The sequence below is a fragment of the Hypanus sabinus genome, chromosome 7, assembly GCF_030144855.1.
Source record: "Hypanus sabinus isolate sHypSab1 chromosome 7, sHypSab1.hap1, whole genome shotgun sequence".
In the NCBI taxonomy this organism is placed as follows: domain Eukaryota; kingdom Metazoa; phylum Chordata; class Chondrichthyes; order Myliobatiformes; family Dasyatidae; genus Hypanus; species Hypanus sabinus.
Genome location: NC_082712.1, coordinates 61413339 through 61434123, shown reverse-complemented (window position 1 = coordinate 61434123; position 20785 = coordinate 61413339). Strand labels below are relative to the sequence as shown.

At 42.4% G+C, this 20785-nt stretch overlaps 1 protein-coding gene across 3 annotated transcripts in view; it reads left to right on the top strand.

Moving 5' to 3' along the window:
• The window catches only part of rigi (RNA sensor RIG-I), a 72719-nt gene that overhangs the window by 34116 nt on the left and 17818 nt on the right, over positions 1 to 20785 (top strand). For all 3 annotated transcript variants that reach the window (XR_009513146.1, XM_059974808.1, XM_059974807.1), the window contains 7 exons: positions 2892 to 3150; positions 7604 to 7766; positions 11756 to 11857; positions 12374 to 12531; positions 14852 to 14987; positions 15840 to 15988; positions 17909 to 17990. Coding sequence is in view for 2 of the 3 variants with exons in the window: in XM_059974808.1 (XP_059830791.1) it covers positions 2892 to 3150; positions 7604 to 7766; positions 11756 to 11857; positions 12374 to 12531; positions 14852 to 14987; positions 15840 to 15988; positions 17909 to 17990 (1049 nt within the window). In the remaining variant the exon portion in view is untranslated. The remainder of the gene's footprint in view (positions 1 to 2891; positions 3151 to 7603; positions 7767 to 11755; positions 11858 to 12373; positions 12532 to 14851; positions 14988 to 15839; positions 15989 to 17908; positions 17991 to 20785) is intronic.

The window sequence follows — 20785 nt, the reverse complement described above, 5'->3', positions numbered from 1 at the left end:
TCTAAGTACACACCCTCCCCAAGATTATGAGCACCTTGACATATGTACAGCTAAAGATTTGCTACCTGTTGCAAGGACTGCAGGCATCTTCTGCCATGTTGGACCTTAGTTCATAGCAACATCTGAGTTGTCGAGCTATATACATGTTGCCCTTTGAGTTAACTATACATTGACCATTTGTGTTTTTATTTAAATATATTGCCAGGTGGCCACATTTCCAACCTCTAACCTATTTGGGTTATAAATAGTTTCTCTTGGGATCACAACCTTATGTAACCATGACTAAGAAAACATTCTTCGACTTACTGCTAATCACTTCATCAATGACTCCTAGTTATCCATTCCTAAGGGAGATAGATTACCGGATCGGCCAAGATCTCAGTGAATGTTGCAACAGTGTCCTTCACCTGCTCCCTTGGTCTTCCTGCCATTCTTCAGTTAACTGCAAGCTCACATGATGGAGGTTTCTCGTTCAGGCCAGTGTTTTCACCCATCTGATTTCATATCCATAGTCTTTTAGGGAAATCTTTTCATCTTCCTTGATTGTAGCCCCTGCTGTCGCTGGAATCTGCATTTCACAGGTTGAATTTCTGCCAGGGACTAATTCAAGATTGTTCAGTATCATTTCCATTGCGCAAATGTAAAGGAGCGTGAAATTATTGCTGCTCTGGATCTGCTGCAGCACAAAACACACAACAAGATAAAGAACACAATAATAAAAAAGCACAATAAATATAAATACATAAGATAGTTTGATTGTATGTCCATGAAGTGATACTTGACACAGGAGTGTCTGTACATACGGGAAATGATAAAATTGTGGTGATTGGAGGTGTAGAGGGGTTGGTTAGTGGATGGAGGTGTTGATCAACCTCTCTGCTTACTGTTTTTAAGTCTGGTGATCCTAGTGTTGATGCTACGTAGCCCCTCCTTCCCAAAGGGAGTGGGACAAACAGTCCATGAGCAGTGTGGGGTTGGGACCTTTCATCCTACTGGCCCTGCTCTGGCACCTTTCTGAATATATGTATGTCCTTAATGGCAGTAAGCTGGCTCCAGTGATGCTTTGGGCAGTTTTGACTGCCTTCCTGTCTTCCACAGTGCACTTTCCATAGCAGGCAGTGATGCCCTTTGTCAGGAGTCAGGAGACCAGCATTAAAGTTGAAACATCCATCAGCACCATGTCATAGTGTTTGATGTGCTGACTGAGTGGGCTCACTGTGATCCTGAGGAATTTAGCAAGTCAGGTCTGCATTGGGAGAGAAGGGAATGCATATTTTTATTCAGTGGAAAGCTTTCCCTCTTCAGGCAGTTTCCCCTGCCTCTTGTTGGAAACAGGATAGTCAGAATATGAAGCCGTGCCGAAGCAGGTGAAACAAGATTATCCTCAGGGGGGAAAAGAAAAATTGAAAAATCCAGAAAGAGTGAAGTTAAACTACAGAAAAATAAAATCTGTTTTGCCGTGGCTCTGTGATAGCACTCTTGCCTCTGAATGAGAAGTGTCACTCTGGAGACTTGAGGAGAAACACAGAGCTCAGTATCACAGTGCCGTGCTGAGCTGGCATGCTGTCATTTGAATCAGACATCAGGCCAAGGCCTGTCTGCCCTCTCTGTTAAATGTAGAAGATTGCAATACACTATTTTGAAGAAAACCACAGTCAATAGAACACTACAGCACAGAAACAGGCCTTTTGGCCCTTCTTGGCTGTGCCGAACCATTTTTTTTGCCTAGTCCCACTGACCTGCACCTGGCCCATATCCCTCCATACACCTCTCATCCATATACCTGTCCAAGTTTTTCTTAAATGTCAAAAGTGAGCCCGCATTCACCACTTCATCCGGCAGCTCATTCCACACTCCCACCACTCTCTGCGTGAAGAAACCCCCCCATGTTCCCTTTAAACTTTCCCCCTTCACCCTTAACCCATGACCTCTGTTTTTTTTCTCCCCTGGCCTCTGTGGAAAAAGCCTGCTTGCATTCACTCTATCTATACCCATCATAATTTTATACACCTCTATCAAATCACCCCTCATTCTCCTACGCTCCAGGGAATAAAGTCCTAATCTATTCAACCTTTCTCTGTAACTCAGTTTCTCAAGTCCTGACAACATCCTTGTAAACCTTCTCTGCACTCTTTCAACCTTATTAATATCCTTCCTGTAAATATCTCATACAGCATCACTTAAACTGGTGATCCTGGTTAAGTCACAAACTTGAGAGAGTCTCGAGATGCTGGAAATCCAAAGCAACACGCACAAAATGCTGGAGGAACTCAGCAGGCCAGGCAGCAGCTACAGAAATAACCATTCGATGTTTCAGGCAGTGGCCCTTCTTCAGGACTGAAAAAGAAGGGGGAAGATGACTGAATAAAAGTTGGGTGGGCGGGGGAGGAAGCTAGCTGGGAAGTGGTAGGTGGTTGGAAAAGGTCAGGCTGAAGAGGAAGGAATCTGATAGGAGGGGAGAGTGGGCCATTGGGAGAAAGGGAATGAGGAGGGGACCCAGGTGAAAAGAAATGAAAGGTGAGAGATGGGAATAGAGGGGGCTGGGGCGGAAATTGGTCACTGGAAAGAGAAATCAGTGTTCATGCCATCGGGTTAGAGGGTACACAGATGGAATATGAGGTGTTGCTCTCCTCCCTGAGGGTCCCTCATCTTGTCTAAGCAATGTTTTTATTGTTCTGGTAGTCATGACTTTGTTCCATTGGAACAATAACTATTGGTGGAAAATTGTATCTTCAGCTATAACTGGCTTTGAAACATTTTGAAATTGTGGTAGTTACAATATAATTTCTTGTTTTTCGTTATGCAATATGTGTAAACATTTGAGGTAGATGTGGTCACCCTCTGGTTCTCTTAGCACGATAGACTTACGTGCCTCAATCTTCATCTTCCAGCTTCGGAGTGTTTGGAGTATGTGGAGATCAGGCGAACAATTCTCCGGTGAAGAAGTTCGTTGAGATGAATGACATCATAATCCTGACACCGCAGATTCTTCTAAATTGTCTCAAAGCTGAACAGATTTCATCGCTTACCATCTTCACCCTGCTAATATTTGATGAGTGCCACAATACAGTCAAAAAGCACCCATACAATGTTTTAATGATGACGTACTTGGATATCAAGATGGGCGCGAGACAAAGTCCATTACCTCAGGTTGAGCTTTCTGAATTTCCACGTTTCTCTCAGATATGCACGTGGTTTTATAAATGGAGATGTAACATACAAAAGCAAAACTCTGCTAAACTTGATTAGTTTTGGCTCACATACCGGCCACTGCACCACTGGGAGGATGTGAAGGCTTTTAGGGCATGGGGGAAAACATTTTGCTGGGATAATCAAGGACACAGTTAATAGGGATGGCTGAAGGAACTGATACCGTTCTACATAGGGCAGGGAATATTAAAAAAGAGCTTTATGTGATTCGGTGTGCTTAAAGAGTACATCAGCCAGCTCCATCATGCATGCTAGCCTCTGCAGTATCCAAGATATCTTCAAGGTTCCCATTCACCCTGCTCTCATTGCTACTATCAGGAAGGTGCCACAGAAGTGGACAGCAGAGTGGTGTGTAATCAGCTTTAATGTCACCGGCGTATGTTGGGAAGTTTGTTCTCTTTCCTGCAGTAGTACATTGCAATACATAAACCCTGAATTACATTAAAACGGATGGCAAAAGGGAAAAAGCTGTTCCTGAATCACTGAGTGTGTGCCTTTAGGCGCCTGTACCTCCTTCCTGATGGTAGCAATGAGAAGAAGGCCTGTCCTGGGTGAAGGGGGTCCTTTATGACGGACACCTCTCCTTGAAGGTGTCCTGGATATTACAGAAGCTAGTGGCCATGTTGGAGCTGACCAAGTTCACAACTCCCTGCAGCTTTCTTCGATTCTGTGCCCGCCCCCTCCATACCAGACGGTGCTGCAGCCACTTAGAATGCTCTCTGTGGTACATCTGTAGAAATTTCTCAGTGTCTCTGGTGACATACCAAATCTCCTCAAGTTCTTAATGAAATATAGCCGCTGTCATATCTTCTTAGTAGCTGCATTGATATATTGGGCCCAGGATAGATCCTCAGAGATGCTGACATCTAGGAACTTGAAATTGCTCACTGCCTCCACCTCTGATCCCTCTAAGAGGACTGGTGTGTGTTCTCCCGACTTCTCCTTCCTGAAGTCCACAGACCCAGTGAATTAGCTTTGACTCTGTACCCCAGTGCTGTCTCTCTGTACACCAGTGCTGTCTCTCTGTACCCCAGTGCTGTCTCTCTGTACCCCAGTGCCATCTCTGAACCCCCAGTGCTGTCTCTCTGAACCCCAGTGCTTTCTCTCTGAACCCCAGTGCTTTCTCTCTGAACCCCAGTGCTGTCTCTGAACCCCAGTGCTGTCTCTGAACCCTAGTGCTGTCTCTGAACCCCAGTGCTGTCTCTGAGCCCCAGTGCTGTCTCTGAACCCCAGCTGCTGTCTCTGAGCCCCAATGCTGTCTCTCTGAACCCCAGCTGCTGTCTCTCTGGACCCCAGCTGCTGTCTCTGAACCCCAGCTGCTGTCTCTCTGAACCCCAGCTGCTGTCTCTCTGAACCCCAGCTGCTGTCTCTCTGAACCCCAGTGCTGTCTCTCTGAACCCCAGTGCTGTGTCTCTGAGCCCCAGTGCTGTGTCTCTGAGCCCCAGTGCTGTGTCTCTGAGCCCCAGTGCTGTCTCTGAGCCCCAGTGCTGTCTCTGAGCCCCAGTGCTGTCTCTGAGCCCCAGTGCTGTCTCTCTGAGCCCCAGTGCTGTCTCTCTGAGCCCCAGTGCTGTCTCTCTGAACCCCAGTGCTGTCTCTCTGAACCCCAGCGCTGTCCCTGAACCCCAGCGCTGTCCCTGAACCCCAGCGCTGTCCCTGAACCCCAACGCTGTCTCCCTGAACCCCAACGCTGTCTCCCTGAACCCCAACGCTGTCTCCCTGAACCCCAACGCTGTCTCCCTGAACCCCAGCGCTGTCTCCCTGAACCCCAGCGCTGTCTCCCTGAACCCCAGCGCTGTCTCTGAGCCCCAGTGCTGTCTCTGAACACCAGCTGCTGTCTCCCTGAACCCCAGCGCTGTCTCCCTGAACCCCAGCGCTGTCTCCCTGAACCCCAGCGCTGTCTCTCTGAACCCCAGCTGCTGTCTCTCTGAACCCCAGCGCTGTCTCCCTGAACCCCAGCGCTGTCTCTCTGAACCCCAGCTGCTGTCTCTCTGAACCCCAGCTGCTGTCTCCGAACCCCAGCGCTGTCTCCGAACCCCAGCGCTGTCTCCGAACCCCAGCGCTGTCTCCGAACCCCAGCGCTGTCTCCGAGCCCCAGCTGCTGTCTCCGAACCCCAGTGCTGTCTCCCTGAACCCCAGTGCTGTCTCCCTGAACCCCAGTGCTGTCTCTCTGAACCCCAGCTGCTGTCTCTGAACCCCAGCTGTTACACTTTCCTCCCACATATTCGAAGTTATTTCCAGCTGAGTGGCCAGAGAACTGGGGTGGAAGTGAGTGATTTGTGTGAAGAAAACTGTGACTAGTGTAAACGCAGTGAGCTGCCGAGCCTGTTTCTATGCTGTGTGACTCTCTGGTCTCAGAGTAGAGCTGTTATTTGGAGACTTGTATGGCTGGTGTGGCTTGTAGAAGAGGGTTAGGTCATTAGGGTTTTGTTAACAACATCCACTATTTTAAAACTGAGGCATTAGTATGTATAGATACTAATATACATATACATATTTGGGAATATGTATAGATCATTGAGTACAAGGTGCTGGATGAATAGAATCTAGTGACCTTTGACATCAGCAGAGTTTCTTGAAGTGTGAAAACGTTGTGTTCAAAGTTACGTATTCTGAATCTCCAGCTTCTCCCAAGAGGTCCACAACTTTGACATTGGGTTTGGAGGCATGTGTGCCTCACTGTCCCAGAGAGCTATGCTGGATGGAGTCAGTGCTTTATGCTTTGGTTCTTGGTAGGGTCAGCCTTGTCAAACAGGTCAAAGGGCAAAGGCCAGACTATGATTGGCCCTGGTCCGGGGATTCAGCTCAGCGCCAACAACCCTGTCATGCCACTGGCGTTTAGGACAGCAATGAAGGTCCTCCATCTCTGGCAGTGTTCAAGGCTTCCTCTCGGTTTTCACTGCTCAGGAATACAGTGGGACTCTGATGTAGAAGGATTCTTTATTGCTGTTTCTGTAACCATTTACAAAGTCACCGCCTTTTAAATCTTCTGTATCCTGCTTGGCATAAAAGATGCGATGGTGTAATTTTGAAGAAGAGTGGGGGAGCTTTTCTCAAGGTTCTAGCAATGTTAGCATTCATTTCAAGAGGTCTAGAATACCAGAGAAGGGATGCGATGCTGTGGCTTTTTAAGGCACTGGTGAGGCCTCACCTTGAACATTGTGAACAGTTTTGGGCTCCTCATCCAAGAAAAGATGTGCTGGCTTTAGAGAGGGTTCCTAGGAGGTTCACAAGAATGATTCCGGAAATGAAAGGGTCATTATATGTTGAATGTTTGATAGCTCTGGGTCTGTACACGCTGAAATTTAGAAGGATGGGGGTGGAGAAACCTTTTGAATGTTGAAAGGCCTAGACAGCTAGAAGTTGAAAGGATGTTTTTCATGGTGAGGGAATCTAGGACAAGAGGGTACAGCCTCAGAATAGAAGGGCGTCCATTTGAAACAGATGCAGAGAAATTATTGTGGAAGCCAGGTCGTTGGGTGTATTTACAGCAGAGATAGATAGGTGCTTGATTGGACACAGCATCAACGGTTACAGGGAGAAGGCCGGGGAGTGGGGCTGAGGACAGGGAAACAAAGATCAGCCATGATTGAATGGTGGAGCAGACTCAATGGGACAAATGGCCTAATTCTGCTCCTATGCCTTATAGCCTTGTGGTCTATGGGCTAATATTTAACCCTCAATTAAAATTACTAAAATTAGATTAACAAATGATTTTCAGTTTGGCATTAGTGGGAAATATTACACTTCAGAAGGCAGTGTTAGATCTGCCAGCGTCCAGCAAGTTCTTAAATCTTGCTCGTACTCTCTTTCCTCTAGAAAGCTTTTTGCCAGATGATCAGTAGTTTCTCAATGAAGCTGACACAGTGTGCTTACAGAATGGTTCTGGGAGCCAGTTATCCTCACCCCCAACTGCACCAGCTATCACAGAGAATGTCTGAGGCATTCAAAAACGCTTAAGTTGTTAAAAATGTAATTAAAATCTGAAATAAGCAAAATTCAAACTTTTTCAGATCACTGTAAATTAATATATTTAAATGAACTTAAGAAAAAAAATAGTGTACTTGCATATGCCTTTTTCTTTCCAGCCAGTTTTCCCCATTAAAATCAATGGGCACTGCAGTCAGGGTCTGTGCGCAGACTCTCCCGGCTCAGGCTTTGTATTCTTCCTCTGCAACAACCAAGTGCAGTAGTTCAGCTTTCAATGAAGAGTTTCAGACTTCTACACAATTGTGCCATGAAGTGGTGGTGATTCTGAGCAGACTGCCTGAAGTAACAGACAATTATTTAAAGTCTGTTCTTCTTCCTTCTATAAACACAAAGGCGTTGAATTGGTTGTTTTAAAAAAAGGCCTTTGATACCCACCATATGTGAGTATCCTTTTTGTTCTCAACAGATCGTTGGATTGACAGCGTCCGTTGGGGTCGGTGATGCCAGGTCGGTCAATGAAGCAGAAGGTTATATTTTGCGCATTTGTGCCAGTCTTGATGCTGAAAGCATATCAACCGTGAACAAGAATATGGAAGATCTGGAGAAATACGTTTTTATTTCAAAGAAAGGTAAGAATTGCCTTAAACCACTCATAATCTTAAATGGAAGTTTAGATTCACCCAAGCAAGTGAAGATGATTGGGTAAGGGCAGGACAATGGAGTTGAGAGGGAGTGAGCTGATGTTATTTGGCAGAGCGTACCTAGTGGGCTGAATGGCCTAATTCTGCTGTTATGTCTTATGGTCTTATTGCTAGCAGCTTCAGTATTTATTAGAGTCATAGAACACTGCAGCACCGATACAGGACCTTCGGGCCATCTAGTCCTGTTGGAACTATTAATCTGAACAGTACTATTGACCTGCTTATGGATTATCGCTCTCCAGAATCCTCCCATTCACATACCTATCCAAATTTCACTTACACGTTGACATCGAGCACACCCACCACTTGCACTGGCAGCTTCTTCTATGCTGTCACCACCCTCTGAGTGAAGAAATTCCCCCTCATGTTCCCCTTAAACATTTTACCTTTCACCCTTAACCCATGACCTCTAGTTCTAGTCTCACACAACCTCTGTGGAAAGAGGCTGCTTGCATTTACCCTGTCTGTACCCCTCTTAATTTTGTTTACCTCTATCAAATTTCCTCTCATTCTTCTACGCTCCAGGGAATAAAGTCTTAGCCTATTCAACTTTCCCTATAACTCAGGTCCTCAAGTTCCGGAAACATCCTGGTAAATTTTCTCTGCATCCTTTCAATCGTATTGACATCTTTGCTGTAGGTGGGTGACCAGAACTGTACACAGTACTCCAAACTAGGCCTCGCCAATGTCTTATGAAGTTCAACTTAACATCCCACCTCCTGAACTCAGTACTTAGATTTATGAAGGCCAGTATCTTAAAAGCTTTCTTTACAGCCCCATCTACAATGCTGTGCAAAAGTCTAAGGGACATATATGTGCCTAGAATGCCTACTGTAATGCATTTGTCAACGTGGAGAGGAGAGTGAGTTTGTAAATCTGGCAGGAGCAAAGGACTTTGGGAATGGTGCAGATGGAGCACCATGTGAGGGGTGTGGGACAGGTGACAGAGAAGGAGAGCCGGGGCTGGGCGTGGCACGGATGCAGTCATACCCAGCCTTGAGATGCCACGCAAGGTCATTTGATTCAAAACAATTGGTTTATTGATCATTACAAAATGTCTCTCTGGTGCTTCCTGTTCCCTCCCCTCTCCCTTCCTCTTTTCCCAACTATGATTCACCTCTCCTTGCCCTCTTCACACCTTGAGTCCACAATAAAGACTCATATCAAAATATCAGGTATATCATCGCTCACATATGTCATGAAATATGTTTTTTGTGGCAGCAGTACAGTGCAATATATAAAATTTCTACAGTGCTGTGTAAAAGTCAGGCACCTTAGTTATGTATATGTGCCTAGTACTCTTGCACAGTACTGTATCTGCTGCACCACTTTCAAGGAATTCTGGATCTATGTTCCCAGATCCTTATGCTCTACCGCACTCCACGGTGCCCTACCACTCACTGTGTAAGATCTACTCGGTTGGTCCTACTGACAAACAACACCTCACACTCTGCATTAAATTCCCTCTACCATTTTTCAGCCCATTTTTCCAGCTGGTCCAGTTCCCACTGCAAGCTTTGACTGTCTTACTTGCTGTCCATTACACTCCCAATCTTGGTGTCATCTGCTAATTTGCTGATCCAGTTAACCACTTCGTCATCCAGATCGTTGATACAGATGACAAACAACAGACCCAGTACTGATCTCTGCAGCACACCACTAGTCATAGGCCTCCAGTCAGAGAGGCAACCATCTACCACCACTCTCTTAGCTTCTCCCACAAAGCCAATGTCTAATCCAATTTACAAACTCATCTTGAATGCCAAGCGATGGGAATACCAGGAATGTGGATGCTGCCGACATGCCTTCATCCACATTCCTGGTATTCCCATCGTTGCCTCTAAGGAGTTTGTACTTTCTCCCCGTGACCGCGTGTACTTCCTCTGGGTGCTCCAAGTCCAAAGACATACCAATAATTGATTATTGTAAATTGTCCGGTGATTAAATCAGGGATTGCTGGGCTGCAACATCAAAGGATTGGAAGGGCCTGTTCCACATTGTATCTCAATGAATAAATAAACATTCTTGAAAAGCTCAGTAAGATTGGTTAGCCATGTTGACTGTCCCTGATCAGTCCTTGTCTATCCAAATACTTACTTATCCAGTCCCTTGCAATACCTTCCAATAACTTACCCGCTACTGATGTCAGGCTCACCACCCTGTAATTCCCTAATTTTCTGTTTTATTCTTAGATCCTTTCTTAAACAACAGAACATATCCATTCCATATGCTACCCTTCTTTAATTCATCAATTTCTTGGTCTTGTTTTTTGCTGAGTTCATAAGTGCTCCCTGAACTCAGTCTTGCTGATATTTCTGGCAACTTTATAAGCCTCTTTTTTTTTATTTACTGCTTTCTTTAACTTCCCCGCTACTTTTTCTTTAATGTTTTGGTGCCATGCAGGAATATTTCATATTAACTTGCGCATGGTTTCTAGCCAATGCCATTCTTTTCAGTGTGTTTTCCAATCAACCACAGGCAGCTCTCCTCTTGGAACTTCATGTATAGTAAACCGTAGGTCTATGATTTTGAGGGATTTTATTGAGAAGACGTAGAGGTGTTTCCCCTTTTGATGGAGCCTAGAACCAGGATTATCAGCAGAACGCCATCACTGGTAAATTCATTGGACAGCTACAAAGAATGCTGACTCCTGGTCAAGAACACAAGGGAGAGAATAATGAACTCGCTGCCAGGGGTTTAGATAAACATGTTTAAGCATTACGGGGAAAGGAACAGAAAAATCAGTTAATAGTTTAAAATAATTATCCTGTTTTTGTGCTGTGTATTTTGTGGAATTTACTTTCAAATCTTGCATGACCGTTACACTGAGAGGATTTATTTACCATTGCAAGTACAGGAAGCTAATGACTCATTAAAATGTGTGTCTTTTTTGTTACACTCAAAACAAAATGGGAGCATCAAGGGAGCAGCTGTGAGAATGGGGATTAGGTTGACGAACTTTCAGCAGAATTATCCCACGGAGAAGTCATCACCTGAAGCATTATCCCTGTTTTCTCCTCCACTGATGCTGCCTGACATGCAGTGTATTTCCAGTGTTCTTTTCTGTGTCAGATACCCAGATTCCAAAATATTTTGCTTAAGTAGAAAAAGGGAATGCAAATCTGGTCCCAGTGATATCAGATTTGCAGTTCTACCTACTGAAATACCAGCATGACTACATTAACATTGCTGCCCTTGGGGTAAAGTTATTTCATTGATTTGGAAGAAGCTTTTGGAAATTCCAGCTCTTGAAAGTGTCCTTGTAGGCAACACTGAGGCAACAGTTCTCACGAGGAAATTTATTGCTGCTCACAGAAACCACTATAATGAACAACCTTTTATTTATAAGAACCTTTAACATGACAAACAACCATGTCTCCAAACAACAAGTTACATCAGGACATCCCTGAGTAGATACCAGAAGTTTTATAAAGTTTCACGAGCAGACCAACATTGAAGGGAAATGGTTCTGAAGGCTGGGAAGGGGCAGCTAAAGATGTATCCATGATGGTGCAGTAACCATATACTGGAGATGCTGGTGGGGCCAGAATTTTGGAGGCCAGCGGAGATCTTGGAGGACTTGGAATGTTTGTTGTGAAGAGAAGGAGACCGAAGTGGTGTGTAATAGAGCTTGAAAAGTTTATAGAGAAACGGGAAAGGAATGAAGCACGGTTTAAGAAGGGAGCAGAGAGATGGGTGAACAGGACATGCTATGAATTTGTTTACAGGCAGCAGAGGTTATTCGAGAATAAGCTATTTGGGTGTTAGAATGTAGGAAATCTTTTACTGGGGGTGAAATGCTTCCTACGTTGACGGGGACTGAGTATTTCTGTGCTGACAATGGAGCATATCAGAGCAGGAAATTGAAACTGCTTAAAACCAGCTGCTTTTTCTCAACTTTGTTGTTCCTTTTGCAGAAACGAGAGAAGCTCCCAAGCGTACGAAGGATCTGTTTGCAGACATTATCGGTCAAATGATGGTTCAAGTTGAACAAATGGCCAAGAATGTTTATGACATTGGTAATCTGCCATGCATTTTCTTTTGATTCTGTTTTTATAAACACATAAAACTAAATCATATACTTGGTACTGGATGAAATATTACCTTCTTTTAATTTACTTGTACTTTTTGAACTATGTTCAATTTCATTGAAAATGGTATTAGAAACCATATTTAATTTCAATGTGGTTTATATTTAAATTCATATTTAGTTGTATATTTAATTTCAATTAATTGTAGTACTTTATGAACCATATCTAATTTTCATTGCAAATAGTAATAGAAACTATATTTAATTTAATAATTTCATGGTTTTAATTTAATTTCATAAATTTCATTTAAACTATATTTTAATTTCATTACAAGTAGTAATGGAAACTTTTGCTGTGCATTGGGATCTTCAGTGTTTTCCACTTGCTGAAGATTTTGGCAGGGCAATTGGGATAATTTTCTAAAATGCCCCTTTTACCACCTCAATCACAGACCTTGTCAATCAGAGCAAACATAGCTTTCAGTGTTTTCCTTGTCTTCCACAGATAAACTGTCACACATCCAGAATCAAGACCATGGCTCTCAAAGATATGAACAGTGGATCATCGAAGTTCAGAAAAGGTGCAAAGTGCTTCAGATGGAGGACGTAGAAAGGGAGCGAAAGGTCTGCCGGGCTCTCTTCACTTACACTGAGCATCTGCGGGTAAGCGACTCTTGGACTGGTGTTAGAACGGGCTTTTGCGTGTTTGATCATTGCAAAGAAAAAGTATTTTTCCGTGTATTGCTGTGTTTTGAGTCCCTATGTAATTAAAGATTTAGATATATGCTTCACTAATCGATTCATTGGATAAGTGTATTTGATTTGATCTTGCTGTTACAATCCTTTTTTTTTCCAGCTACTTGGATGCTCAGCTCTTGAAAAGTCTCCTTAAACCCCACCACCTCTTTTTCAGTTTCTCTTTTGGAATGTTTTAGTTTCATAACTCTTCTGTGCTGGATCTAGGAGCACTTTCCAAGCACTACATAAGTACAACTTGTTGCACTTGTTATGCACTTTCAAAACACGCAGCACATACTTTAATTCTTGATAGTCAAGTAATGGTTTTCTCATCTACTGCAGTATTGTCATTGAAACACTTCAAGTCGAACTTATCTTCATGTGCACAAATGTATTGAGGTTACAGGTAAAATGAAGAGCTTGTTACAGCAGCTCAAGCACCTAACACATTGAACATGAAAGATGTAGAGCAGTGACAGGAGGTGAAACATTTTTGCACTAATTTCTTGCCTCTGATTGTCTAAAACACATCAATGGCCATGCAAGAGGTTGAAGTGTAGTGTTCTGTTGCCATGATAGGATTAGCGTTGTGCAAGAATCTGAAACATAGAAAACCGACAGCACAATTCAGGCCCTTCGGCCCACAAAGTTGTGCCGAACATGTCCCTAGGGTTAGTCATAGCCCTCTATTTTTCTAAGCTCCATGAACCTATCCAGAAGTCTCTTAAAAGACCCTATCGTATCTATCTCCACAACCATCGCTAGCAGCCCATTCCACGCACTCACCACTCTTTGCATAAAAAAAACTTACCCCTGACATCTCCTCTGTACCTACTCCCCAGCACCTTAAAGCTGTGCCCTCTTGTGGCAGCCATTTCAACCCTGGGAAAAAGTCTCTGACTATCCACACGATCAATGCCTCTCATCATCTTATACACCTCTGTCCGGTCACCTGTCATCCTCCGTCGCTCCAAGGAGAAAAGGCCGAGTTCACTCAACCTATTCTCATAAGGCATACTCCCCAATCCAGGCAACATCCTTGTAAATATCCTCTGCACCCTTTCATTGGCTTCCTATAGTGAGGTGACCAGAACTGTGCACAGTACTCCAAGTGGAGTCTGACCAGGGTCCTATATAGCTACAACATTACCTCTCAGTACCTAAATTCAATTCCACGATTGATCGAGGCCAATACACCGTACACCTTCTTAACCACAGAGTCAACCTGTGCGGCAGCTTTGAGTGTACTATGGACTCGGACCCCAAGATCCCTCTGATCCTCCTCACTGCCAAGAGTCTTACCATTAATACAGTAATCTCTCATCGTATTTGACCTACCAAAATGAACCACCTCACACTTCTGGGGTTTGTTTGTTTGTTTGTTGTTTATTTATTTCAAATCTGGTGGTTATTTATTTATTTATTTATGGAGATACATTGTGGAATAGGCATTCCAGCCCTTCAAGTCACACCACCCAGTAATCCCCCGATTTAATCCTGGCCTAATCACAGTGTTAAAGTGAATTTTTGGGTTTAAATCATTCACACTTAGAAAATGGCTTGGCCACCAGTCTTCTGTTTGACAAAGTGCTGTGGATTGAGTTCATAACAAAGTATTTCCTAAAAGCTGTGAATACCAGATGCTGCTGATGCTGTAGATTGACCAGATGCTGTAGTTTGGAAGACAGTATTATCTATAGAAATATGAATTGTCCTCTATGTAAGCACGTAAAATACCAATTAAATGTATTGTGGATTCAGTTTGGAACCATACCAGCCCGAATGCTGCTGGCGCCAGTGGAACGAATTTAATCAAAAAGTGTGAAAGCTTCAAAAGATGGCATTGTCTATACTTGTAAATATGAATTGTCCTTTGTGTTTAGCAAATAAATATCGAGCCCGCACTGGGCTAGCAGACCTTTTCCACCAAAGGGTCTCCATATGATGCTTGCTGTACCTTGTGTTGAATAAAGAAGCTGCTTTATTCCTACCAGTAACTCACTCTCCCATGATTTCATCCACATCACAACACACAGAACAATTTACACTGACCAGCTAACCTACCAACCGGTACGTCTTTGGACTGTGGGAGGAAGTTAGCTTCTTGAAGCTGCCGGTTTGGGACTTCAGGCTTCTGCACCTCCTGCCAGGCAGTAGCAGTGAGACGTGGGCCTGACCTGGGTGGTGGGGGGGGGGGTCGCTGATGATAGATCCTCCTTTAACTATACCCTATTCTCACCCTCAGAAGTACAATGATGCTCTGATTATCAATGACGATGCACGCACCAAGGATGCAGTAAACTACCTGGATCGTTTCTTCACTAACGTGAAAGAGGGTGGATATGATGAGACAGAGCAGACACTTACTGCAATATTTGAAGGTAAAAGATGTGCTTTAATCAGGCATCATAGATTTTGTTGCTTTTACGGAATTTGATTTGTCAAAAATATTTTAAGCAATATTTATTGACTTGAAATTTGGGATGTAGAGAAGGTAATTTATCAATTAGTATAAAACATCTGACAAAATATAGCAATATATATAACAGAATAATTAAAACTCATTGGATTGCTGCTAATTTGAAATTGTGACATTGGCTTAACATGGCCATCCTGAGGGCCTGCCTCTGCTTTCTCACAACCATGCAGCCTATACAGCAATATGCATCGTATGTCAGTTCAACAAGAGAGTGGGAAGTTGTAGCACTGTCGGTGAATTGCCCATGGGTTACCAGGAGACCACCTCTGGCTACCAGGAGGCAACAACCTAAGTCCTTGTAGCTATTAGCCGTCCCTCCACAAGAGCAGCTGCCTTTCAAAACAACTTTGAAAGGGGACACTTTGAGTAGGCATGACACAGGGAAGACCACATAGTTGATTAAGGCTTTCAGATTACAAGGAGACTGGGCACTGTCAGACCTGATCTTAGATCCGGGAAGGGCACAAACCTTCTTGGGCTGAATGCTTCATCTTAAACGTTTTGCTTCATTTGTCCTTCTGACTCCATCCCTACGATTATTAATAGGAATGTGTTTCATCAAGGTGATTAAATGAATCATATTTTACCAAACCCAGTTCTCATTAATGAGCAAACTTTGTATTTTTCAAATCTGGGGGAAATCAGGAGCAGGTTTTGTACTGTGGGATGTGAGAGTGTTTAGTGTTATAAGAGTTAATATTATTTATTGATCTTTATGCACTGCATTAAGCAATTTTCTCACTTTTATCCTCAGCAAAGAAACTGCAGCTGAAGAGAATTGAAGCTGACCCAGCTAATGAAAACCCCAAGCTGGGTGAAGTGAGGAGGATTCTGTGTCAGGAGTATCAGAGAAACCCGAAATCCAAAACCATCATGTTTGTCAGAACTAGAGCTCTCGCTGAGGTAGGCTCACTTCAGCTGTTCAAAACCATTTTCTTTCAGGTATTGCATTAAGTTTAAACAGTGTTCGGGGGAATGACTCTAAATTCTCCGGTCTAGTCATGTGAACTGTAATCTCTAATCCATGGAATCATTCTGAAAGATGTCTTTTGTATCCTCTCCAAAGCCATCAATTGTTCCCAAAGAGGAGAGGATTTGTTTTTGTGTGTGTTAATCATTCCCAAAGAATGATTTCATTTTAAAATCTTTTTATTAATTATTATTGAAGATCAACAAAATATGATGAGTCAATATGTTATTATGTACAATGAAGAATTAAATTAGCAAATGACTTATTAACAAAGCTAAGCAATATATCAGTAATAATAAGAGAAAATAAAGTGTTAAGGATATTTTTTGAAAGAAAAAAAAAGGAAAAAAAAGAACCCCTATTAAGAAAAAAAACCTCCTACTAACTGGGAAAAAAAAGAGAAAAAAAACCCATTGGGAGCACAACCCTGGAGCTAATCATCATACAAGCTTCCAAAACTAAACATCAATCTGCCAACTCAAATCCATTTAAAGAAAAATCGGAAGGAAACCATATTAATTAACTCAAATCAGATTATAGAAGTGGGCAAATGAACCCCACCTTTTCTCAAAATCAAATCGAGGATCAAAAGTTCGACTTCTGATTTTCTCTAAACTACATCGCATCAACTGAGAGAACCATTGTATTGAAGTAGGAGCAGAAGCATCTTTCCATTTCAACAAAATAGCCCTTCTGGCCAATAATGTAACAAATGCAGTTACATGTTGGTCTGATGGAGAAATACCATGAATATATTGATATACCAGATAAAACTCTCAATTTATTAGGTTGTAAATTAATTTTTTAAACTTTAGAAATTATAGAGAAAATAGACTTTCAAAAATGTTTCAATACAGAACATGACCAAAACGTGTCAATGGGGCTGTTTCAGTTTTACATCTTTCACATTGACCATCAACATTAGGAAACATTTTACACAGTCTCTCCTTTGTCAAATAGTAACAATGTACAATTTAAAATTGAATGAAAGAGTGATTGGCACAGATCAAAGAAGAGTTAACCAACTTCAAAATACGTAACCAATCTTCTGTTATCAAGCAAACACAAGGAAATCTGCAGATGCTGGAAATTCAAACAGCAACACACACAAAATGCTGGTGGAACACAGCAAGCCAGGCAGCATCTGTAGGGAGAAGCACTGTCGACGTTTCGGGCTGAGACCCTTCGTCAGGACAAACCTAGTCCTGACAAAGGGTCTCAGCCCGAAACGTCGACCGCGCTTCTCCCTATAGATGCTGCCTAGCCTGCTGTGTTCCACCAGCATTTTGTGTGTGTTCTGTTATCAAGGTCATGTTAAGCTCTCTCTCCCAATCTTGCTTAATCATAAGTGAAGGGTAATTGTGCTGTTGTAACAATAAGTTTTCCCAATAAAACCCTTCACTAAAGGATTCATTTTAAAAATAATATCTAACAGGTCAGAATCCTGTATATAGGGACCCAAAGAATGATCTGATCATTTTTTTTAAATCCAGTATTAAAGTGTCCAATCCCAAAAAAAATTCAGAGCAAGGTGACTTAATTGGATAGAAGAGTAAGCCCGAGCAGGTGGTACGTCTGCTGTAGAAAGTAAACTCTTTTTCAATATTAAATTCAAATTAATCTTGCATGCATGCAGACAGAGCAAGAAAGTAGGCTTGTTTGATTTGGGGAGGTTGGTTTCATTTTTGAGGCATTCCTGTTAACTGAAAAATCAAGGTCTGCACGAAGGGGAAGAGTTTGATTGGTCTTGGTGTAGGTTGAAATGTCGGCATGATATCGTTGGCCGAAAGCTCTGCTCTGTGCTATACAGTTCTGTGTATTTAAAAGTGAATTTAATTCCTCTTTATATGCAGGCATTCATAAATTGGTTAAAAGAAACTACGGCACTGTCATTCTTACAACCTGAAATGTTGTTGGGACGATCAAAGAGCACAGGTAATTGCATCGTCTATTTAATTATTAGCTCTGTAATAGCGATAAGTTTTTGCACTCATTGCAAGGATATTGAATTTTAAACTTGACAATTTAAATTTGAGTGGTTTCAGTACATTGAGGAAAGAAGGTGTTCCCACTGTGAGAGGCTCGGTTGCCAGAGGTGGCAGATTTGATCATTTGATAGATCACACAATGGCGGTGGTTATTACAAGGTTGTGTGGTATTTCATGGTAACTTTTAAATGGTATTTGGACAATCACTTGGGAAGCATTTTAATTTTTATTAACTTTCTTTAAATGTCCTGAACTAAGGAAGGATTGAGTCGAACAGATTGGTGGCTCTGCATCCTCAGCCCCCTACTCTACTCTCTCAGCACTCGTGATTGGGTGACCAGTTTGCAGAGGATACCACCATAATGGGTTCTATCTGAAATAATGATGTTGAAGTACAGGGGTCATAATAATAACCTTTCCCACAATATCAGCAAAACAAAAGGGTTGGTCACTGAATTCAGAATGTGGGCTGGTGCACTTGTTCCTAATGGTACCTAAGTTGATCATCCAGTTCCTGGGGCTGAACATTACCAGTAGCCTGTCCTTGTCCAACCACAATGACGCCAGGACGATGAATGCTCACCAGTGCCTCTATTTCCTCAGGAGGCTAAAGAAACTTGGCATCTGCCCTTTGACCCTGATGAATTTTTGCTGATGCATCATGGAAAACATCCTATCCAAATGCAACATAGCCTGGTGAGGCAATTGCTCTGTCCATGACTGCAAGAAACTTCAGAGAGTTGTCAACACTGTTCAGACAATCACAGAAATCAGCTTCCCCTCCACTAACTCTATCTGTACCTCGCTCTGCCTCAGTAAGACAGCCAACATAATCAACTCAGACATACTCTCTTCTTACCCTTTGTATCAAGCAAAAGATACACAAGCCTGAAAGTGTGTACCACTAGGCTGAAGGACCATTCAACAGTCCCCTGGTACAATAAGATGATCTACTCACTGTCACCTTGCACCTTATTATCTTCCTGCAGTGCACCTTTTCCTTAACACTTCAATCTGCACTCTTGTTGTTTTAACTTGTAAAACACTTTGAAATGCATCATTTGCATGAGAAGTGCTCTGTAAATAAATTATTGTTATTAATAATTTTTTCTCAACTCAAGCCGGTAAAACCTGAGGTATGGGCATAGCCTAGCACACTCACTTCTCAATTGTTAGGAACTTATGGACTATTCTAATGGTGTTTAGTATTATGGCTTTCTGCAGATTTACATAGATATTACTGTGTAGCCCTAATTATTTAATGCTATTGTATAGAGACTTTGGGATGATACCAGTTGTAGATATCACTATCACTATCAATGTATACCTTGTTCGTGTTCCAAAGTCTTTTAACTTCCTCTTTTAATTCAGCATGTTTCTGGCGTTTTTCACTTACTAATTTCTGTAAGTTATGTGTGTTTGGAATGGTTATATCTATTAAATAAGTTGTGCTTGCTTGTTTATCCTGTTTTATTATATCCGGACTGTTATTATGGATTGTCCTGTCTGTAATAATGGATCGGTTGTAAGATAATTTGTGGTATTCTGACTTGTGTTTATAGTAAGGTGTGATTTCATTTATGAGTTTGAATTTTAGTATTAATATTATTATTATTATTACCTCAATGTGTTATTGTATTACATTGATCTGTATGAACAACATGAAAGACAGGTTTTTCACTGTACCTCATGATAATAAGCCAATAAACGGAGGTCAGATGGGACAAAGATGGCAGATTTCCATCTTTGAGTTTTTTGGACAATGTCTCAGTTTCATTGTTACCATGATTAACCTTAAGTTCCAGAATTACTTAACTGAGTTTAATATTCCCCAGCCGCAGTGGGATTTGAACTCTCATTTCTGAACCATCAGCCAGAACCCTATCCATTAGATTTGAAACTGAACCACAACACCATCATTTAGGGGCGCCACGGTGGCATCGTGGTTAAGGCAATGCTATTACAGCTCGGGGTATCAGAGCTCAATTCCAGCGCTGTCTGTTTGTCCTCCCCATGAACTTGTGGGTTTCCGCACACAGTCCAAAGACGTGTTAGTAGGTTAATTGACCATTGTAAATTGTCCTGTGATTAGACTAGGATTAAATAGGTGGGTAGCTGGGGGTGGGGGGGGGGGTGGGTGCGGTGCAGCTCATTGGGCTGGAAAGGCCTGTTCCATGCTGAATAGAGGATAAGTCAGTCCATCCATCAGGATTTCCTGAGGCTTTAGGAGAGGAACTAACTGGACTAATGTTTCCACTTTATGTATCCACCCGTCTCATTGGCAGCTCATGATTAAAGTTCGTGCAACGTCTTCCAGGCAGCGCATTCCACATTACAATGTCATAACAATTCTCTTAGTACCTTGGGTTGCTTAGCCAAGTAAATCAACTGTATGTGCTCTGATACCATATAGAAACAGTGGATTTAAAATGGTGAAAGAGAAGCCTTTCATTGTTTCGTTTCACTGCCACACTCAATAGTTATCCCTCACACACGGCTTTCCAATCAGAAAAATTCTGTTCATCCGTATATAATCTAGCCCTATGAGTGTATTTACAATGCAAACTGATACTGATATGAGTAATAAAGTAAAATGGCACAACAGTGGAATATTTATAAAACCAAGTGACATCCAGCTACACAAGGAGAGGTTAATTGGACAAAAGTCATAAAGATAACGGTTGCATTTCTGCACTGACTTTCACAGACTCGCTTTGTCACAAAGAAATTTGTGGCCAACAT